Genomic DNA, 7993 nt, shown 5'->3' with positions numbered 1-7993 from the left:
TTCCTGCTGCATTCAGAAACAGGACTTGATACATCCTGGGGCTTCAACAAATAACTGACTCCATTACTAATTTATCCTCCTACTGGGAATGACCCATACCTTCCCAAATTTGCCTGAGTTGAAAAAGAGGTAATATTCTCATTTAATGAGTACCTATAAAAAGCACATTATGCCTGTGTTTGGATATTGTTGAAATTAAAACCGGTCATAGAAACCTCCAACTTAGTTTATCAGAAGATGGTTTTAGAGAGCAGCCAGATGCCAGCCAATCCAAAAGCAGTTTGATAAGCAGTAATAACAAAACAACGTTTTATCATCATGAATTAACTGAGTGGTTTGTTAATTGGGGTGTTGTTGTTAAAAAAAAAAAAAAAAAAAAAAAGGCTATTCTAAACAAAAGGTAAGTTAGAAACAGCTTCACAGACACTCTCTATACTGGCTGCTCAGAGAATATCAAATGAAATTCATATCCTCAGTCACAGTCTTCAAGATGCTCCATTAAACTGGCTTAAGTTGCCTAAGAGACTGCCTCTGATACAGTGACCTCCCTGAACAGTTACAGTCTCATCTATAAATACACAGACCTCTCAGTCAAGCCCATGAGAGCAGGAGGAAAAGCTGTGTTGGCAACTGGTCTGAAGCTACGGAACTCTGTTCGAAATGGGGTAGACGAGCACAAATCACATGATTTTCACAAAAACAGTACAAAACTTGCTTCTAAAATTTGTTCCCTATAGCTGCAGTCCCTCATGCAGCCAGCGCACTGTAGTAGATTCTTTCAAAAGATAAGTAAATCAAGAATCACAAAAAAAAACAAAGCTCACAAAACCTGCACACATACCTGCATCAAATGTGAAGCTTTGTGCAATGTTAATGCTTTGTTTTGCAAACCGATCCCATGGGGACGATGGTATAAACGCGTAAACACATATTAAACAAACAACTATTAGCATTCCCCGAGGTTAATGCAGCTACATTCTAAGTAATACTGTATCTGGGTATGAACAAACATACTCTTAGAGCAGCTTCAAATGGGAAGACAAAGTTACTCCTCAAGAGTGTGAAGCAGATGTTACGTTATAATGGTTACACACGCATGTTCCCATAGCGATGTAAGTGAGTTAAATTACCAACTTTCACCTAGGTGAAAAAGTTGGAGTGTTTTTGCTACACATGCATTGCTACAGGCTCACGAACACGTAACAGCTGAAGGATAACATGTGCTACATTGTCCAGAGCAGTAGCTCTACTCTTGTATTTTGAGGTCATTCTAAATATCCCCTTGTTGATTGTTCATATCCTGTTTCATTTAAAGTAAAGCCTGACTAAGAAAACACTATTAAATTGTTTTATACGTACTTTGAATAATCAAAAAGTCTGCTGTCCCAAAGACCATGCGTTCCCTTAGGTCCAGAATGAAAAAAACAGGAGTCTGTGCCATCAAATTTGTTCAAACCATCCTCTGAGTTCTTTGATGCATGGCTGTGCACAACATCCAATAGTATAGTAATTCCCATTGAGTGGGCAACATCAATCAATTCCTTCAGGTCATCTGGGGTCCCATAACGACTACAAGAATGAAAATACAACATATTAGGACATATGTAAATATAGTTTTAAAACAAGAGCTGAATATGGTACACACTGCAGCAAATTTTAAAATATAGAATACCTAAAATCACATAAGACAACTGCTGAGCCTCCTACTCTGCACAATGGAGTAACGATTGTACAGTAAAATGTAATAAAATATTAAATTAAAAGACAACCAGATGTAAGTTAATTACAAAATACTGGGAAAAATTAGTTATAAACTACCATTAAGGTATGCTAAAGTCTTTCAAAAAATGATTGGACAAAACTTGGTTATTTTCATGTCTCAGAAGGAAAAAGAAGGGTTATCCTGATAAAACCAATTTATCAAAGTGTTCCATTTTTAATTCCTTATGTTTTAGACTATCTAAAAGAAGTTCCTACATAGGTGGAATTAAACAATATATAAATGTGGAACTTGGTATGGGTTAAAAAAAATATACTACAGTTAAAAACAGCCCAATAAATACTCTGTTTCCCACATGTTGTAAGCTGTTGTCATACACTGACTTGTTTTGCATCATAATACCATTTACTTCAAACTTTTCAGTAAGGTCTATCTTAATATTACAATGTATAGTTTGTTCAACTAATTTAAGCAATTAAAGCTTCCTGATGGACTACATTTTATAGCGTCACTTGAAGCTTCATCAAGAAGATAATCTTCAGGTTTCCTATTGCTTTCATGAACAATTCATCTTCATCCTTTGCCCATTTCCACAAATTGGTGGGCCTGAAATCTCTCTCAACACAATATGTTATGAGCAAGTAATTAATTTATTTCCTAATAAACATACAGAGGCACTTCATTATAGTACGGCTCTTTGTTGAAAAGTAAAATGATTAGAAAACACTGCCATGAACAAATGCCCTAAAGATATTTTTTTAACCACAAAAATAGCACATTTTTTCTCTGTCAATTATTGCACAACATAGGGACCATAGAGGCATTTTTTTTAAAAAAGCACATAGCTAAAGCCCTGAGATGGAAAGTGCTTTGCCAATTAAAGTTACTCATGATCTTCTCATTAATCTTGCATACTATATTAAATGTATCTACAGAATAGCTGATAATTATACAAATCTAGTCACAGATTTATTAAGAGAAGAAACTCTGTTAAAAAAAAGAAAGAAAAAGAAAAGAAAAGGATATTTGGGCAAGATACCAGAATCCTTACTGTACATTAGACGTATTTACCTAAATTTAAACACTGCTTCAGTAACAACAAGGTGGGGGAAATAGGTATTTTAAGCATACCTTGATGCTGCAAAAAAACTTGTTATCTGGTAACCAAAACTGGCATAGTAGGCATGCTCCATAATAGCCATCAACTGAATGCAATTGTATCCTGTTTATAAAAGTAAAAGCAAAACAAAACAAAAACACATAAGAAATTATATTCCTACAAACTTGCATAATTGTTTGATAAAAGTACTTACCTCTCATATTATATCCATGTCTGAAGTACCTTTCTTTTCTTAACTAGTTCTAAATTTCCAATGTAAATTTAATAATTAACCAACTGTGCAGTCACTCTTAAAAAGTAATGTCACCTTAACATTTTATACTTGCATGACCTTCCTATCAAAAATGGGAAGGGCAATTTCTCAAGTGATCTACATATGACTAGATATATTGAATCCCTCGGTTTTTAACAAGCAATAAATGATATGCAAATATAATCTTAATTTGACTTCAGAATATTAACTATGCCAATCTGCATGTCCTGAACTTCAGTTGCACTTTTGATATTTACAGTGTTGATCAGGAAAGCAAAATAAGAGAGTAACTGATTATATGTGCTATACCTTGTGCTTTACCAAGACTTTTCTTAATATTTTAGAGACATTTTATTCCTTTTTTAATCATTACATTAAAAAAAAAAATTCAGACTCATTTCCCTAAAGGGATCTTTTTAAAAAAGAATATTAAAGCAGTGGTATTCTGCACTGAATTTATTGAAACAGCTGAGAACCAAGAAAAAGCGTTGTCCCTCATCCTACCCAAAATGTTTTACTGTGATATTAAATGAAGAAAATCTAAATGGAAAATAACATTTTGATGATTAAATCACAGCACTTTACACAAATCTTTACTAAGCTAACTTTAATGTCAGCAAATGAAGACTATCAGCAAAGAATAACCTTCAGGTTTGCTGAAGTCTGTTGAGAATACAGCTTCTGTATTTTTAATGTAAAAAAATCTTCAGCATAATGTTTAAACCTATTCTTCAGCATAACTCTACCCTGATTGTTTAATTTAGCTGTTACATCACTTTTATTTGATTGCGAGGGTCAAAAGTAAGAGTTACTATTACAGAGATAGCTGGCATCAACTCAGCAATGTCTGAAGTCTGTAGCCATTTTACAATTCAGGTTCAATCCATTTATTGTTACTTACAGTACTTTTGTATATAAACAGTACAAACTGCATCGGATTATTCTCATTCTATTTGCTTGCTGTTTATCTTGCTATTTGTGATGCACATACTTCTACAAATCATTAATATTTTATCATTCTTAAATATTCATTTAGAATTAGGCATAAATTAGCACTGAATACATTTCAGAACTGTGCAAAAAATAAAGTGCCCCTGAAGCAAATTCTTAAAAAAAAAAAAAGCATCAACTTAAGCAGGCTAGACGACAAATAATTAAACTTGTAGGAACATAATCAGTCATTCCCTGTATGCTTGATTTAAAGTTTATAATTTTTTTTAACCCCATTCTTCCATTTGCCATTCCATACTTTATTTGCATTTATATAAACACACACACACACACACACACACACACACACACACATCTGGGAAGAAGATTTGCTTATTATGAACAGAAAATCACAATATTAAAAACCATAAATCTATGTCTCAAGTATATTTGAAGTTGAGGGTCATCAATGTACAACTGCTTATCCTGCCCAACAGCTCGACTTCAGCAACAGGTGAAGATAGTATTTTTTGTGGAATAATTACTTGGGACATTTATACATCTGTGAGAGCCACTCTAATTAAAGCGCCCAGAACGTCTCATGTATCATTTGAGCTTTAGTTAAAGTGCCCCCACAGCCATTATTAAGCACAGGGATGCTGATACACAAGAAACTAGATTCTGCTCCAATGCACTGCAACCATATCATGTCAGAGCAGCCTTGTTGCTCATGTACAGGCACCCTTTAAGTAATATTTAGGACAGGTTTAAATAATATGTGGATGGAAGTAATATGGCTACTGTCTGGCTTCATATCTGCTTGTAATCTACCTTTCAACTGCTTGTTTCCACCACACTCTCCTGCTTTATCCTCACACAATTCAGATTAAAAGATTTCCTATGCCTACAAATGGACAGCAGTGCCATCAGCAGACACATCCCCTCAAAATAGCAATATTTTTATGGCAGACTATGAAAACATAGCCATAGAGAGGTCTGTATTATGTTTGTCCTGGAAGAAAAGCCTTTTTCCTCAGCACAAAAAAGGTATAAAGCTGTTCAAATGATTTCTTGCGCATCAGAACTAGCTCTTCCGCAAGAAAGTAAGATTGATTCCTTCTAGGAAGGTCTCCCACCTCCCAAACTAACTTGAATTGATGTACACTTCTCACAGGTGTTGAGGACAGCTAATGTCCCAGTCTTCTGCTCTCCCGTTCTGCCTTCAAGGTTCCCTGGCTCACTGCCCAGAAGCAAGTTTAGAGGGAGTCCTGTGGGGATCATGACTTGAACAATTCCCTCTCGCCCCTCCCCACCATCAATCAGCCTATTGACAAAACAGGCTGTCAAATGAGCTGGCTCCCCTCCAAGGGCAGGGATGACCCAGAGATGGCTTTAGTGCCCTTGGCTAAGGAGTTAGTCTGTGTGTTCCAGCTCCTAGACTCTAGAAGGCCTATCCAAGGCTTTTGAAATCCTCTTCCACTGGACATGACCTTTCCTCCATCTTCAGCATGCGGACACATGGGAAATAGTCTCTAGAGAAATTCCACCAGGACTTTAAAAACGTCCACCTCTCCACCAAACTGACTCCTGAATACTGCACCTAGCCTGTTCATTTCTGGAACATCACTGTGAAATTGCAATGGCAACACCACCACCATGGGATTGCTTCCTATCTAGTATCCCTGCTCTCTGCAAGTCAATTCACAGTGTCTGATACCATAGGTTGTCATTCATGCCTTTCTGAATATAAGTTAGTCTTTAAGGTGCTGATTTATCCTGCCTTCTTCCATGAATAAACTAAGATTTGCCAGAAATACCAGATGTCATGGCAAAAGTTATTTTCCTTTCTAATCACAGAAAGTCAGGTCTCATCATTGCTAACTGAAAAGAGCTAGCAAGAGAATGTTACATGATATAGAATGGCACCCAGGACACAAAAATAGCTATATAAAAAAAGCCCCAGAAACCACATAGACTAACAGCTTGTCAATTTTTTTGAGGAAATCACAGCAGCAGCTTCATATACATACCTAACCTTGATAATAATATATTACAGCTCTTTTCTAAAATAAAATTGCTTATGTTAACAATTGCTTTGCAATACTAGAAAACACGATTTTAAAATGATACAATTTAACACATTTCAGACAGTAAACTGAACCAACAGAACCAATAATTGTTTCCTTTTAGCTAGATGTACATTAGTAGAACTAATAATTGCAAATAGATTATTACCCAATGACTGTCATGCATAAAAGAGTTTCTTTCACTCTGAACACAAATTATCCTGCAATATTTATCTATGCCTTTGGAATAACATTGTACTTAAAAAGGTAAAATGGTATATTTTTGATCCATATGCATGACTATGGACTTAACTGTTTCATTAATACAATTTTTACTGACTTAAAATACATTTTTAAAGCACATTAAATTGTCCCTCTCTCCCTTTTCACCCCTCTACCTTCCATCCAGCTCCTGTACCAGGATATCTCTAGCCTCCTGAAAGTGAATGGAGAGCTACGTGCCCCTTGCCAGCATGCAGAAACATCCAACAGGGCTGCCCTCTCTCTGGACTACTCTATGCTTTACACATCGAGTTGCTGTTCCATCCACCGCCTGACAGGCCTGGCCCTGCCATCAGCTGCAGACCCTCCAGTTAAGGTGACAATGTATGCCAATGGCATGGTCCACCTGTGATGCAGAGTAGCAGCTGCCAGGTTGTTGATGGCCGGAACCGAAATAGATAGACGGGTGAGTCTAGGAAAATATCCAGGGCTTCAAAGCCTTCATGGCACCTGGATAGGCCTCCAGGTAGGTCTGGGTGGTGGGAGGGCGTGGAATATCAGCCCAGGCACCCAGTAGAATGTGTCAGTTTTGACCCAGGTAATACAAGCTGAGGAGGCACACTTGTAGACCCTTTGACACTAAATCAAGGGCTGGACTTCACTTTCAGTGCTCACAAAGGCTAAGGACAGAAATTACACATAAACCTGTACAAGTGATTGGAATCCAGTTCAAAACTGCAACACAACAGAAGTTCAGTACACAAACTGCTTTCAAAATGGTCAAAACCAACTTAGGATAAACCTGGATGGATGTATTATCAGACTTAACTGATTTAGATTAAATTGGTTTATTGAACTTCTGTCATAGATCCCCTCCAGATTCAAGCTGTCTGCTCCAACAGAGCCAGGAGGTGGGCTCTAGCGACCCCCTCCCCCAGCTTCTGGTCTGAGTCACAGCAGGCATGCAATCAAAAGTGAATGTCTGTTCATTTACTTATTGGTTCAATCTACGCACCTTAAACTAACCTGCAAAGATTGAATCAATTGAGCTTTGCGCTTTTTGACTGTCAGTACTTAGCCAAGAATCATGTCATTGGCATGTGCTGGCACCTTAACTGGAGGGCCTGCAGCTAGAGCTGCAGCTGATAGCAGGGCCGGGCTCATCAGGCATGGCTGCAACGAATGGAGCAGCAATTCTATGTTTAAAGTATTCCTGAGACAGAGGCAACCATCAGGGCTGCTCTGTATGCTGGACAAGCCCTTCCCAATGACAACTCACTAAATAAACCTCCTCTACTAGTGCCCATTTCTCTGGCTGAGGACAACAACCAGTGCAGCAGGCCCAGGACCCTATTGTCCCTCTCTCTAACAAGAACAGTGGTGGGATGTGCTTTGAGATCCTGTCTGAGGAGGAACTGTACACACAAACAGTCAAAGAGCAATATGCTCATGTCCTCACTGCCTGCCCTGATGCAACCTGGAGATGGCACTTAGCGGTAACTCCACCAAAGCAAGCTTGGCTGGGCTGGTGCTTCCTATACCACCTACCCATTGCCAAGAGTACTGGTGAACTCCAGTGGTTGTATGGGACCCTGGCTCTACTGGTACTTTCTGTGAGAAGGAGGTGGAAGACACTCTCTTCCATGTCTTCCTGGACTGATCCCTGGTTGCAGCCACTCTTT

General features: G+C 38.0%; 1 protein-coding gene across 1 annotated transcript in view; it reads right to left on the bottom strand.

The window, feature by feature from the left end:
- Positions 1-7993, bottom strand: part of GBE1 (1,4-alpha-glucan branching enzyme 1) — a 166793-nt gene that overhangs the window by 155830 nt on the left and 2970 nt on the right. Inside the window, exons 4-5 of the mRNA XM_014526359.2 lie at positions 2852-2942; positions 1360-1569 (exon numbers count right to left, since the gene is read on the bottom strand). Of these exons, the coding sequence (XP_014381845.1) occupies positions 1360-1569; positions 2852-2942 (301 nt within the window). The remainder of the gene's footprint in view (positions 1-1359; positions 1570-2851; positions 2943-7993) is intronic.

The sequence above is a fragment of the Alligator sinensis genome, unplaced genomic scaffold, assembly GCF_000455745.1.
Source record: "Alligator sinensis unplaced genomic scaffold, ASM45574v1 scaffold873_2, whole genome shotgun sequence".
NCBI lineage: Eukaryota > Metazoa > Chordata > Crocodylia > Alligatoridae > Alligator > Alligator sinensis.
Note: the sequence above shows the minus strand (reverse complement) of the source record. Positions and strands in the feature narration are given on the sequence as shown.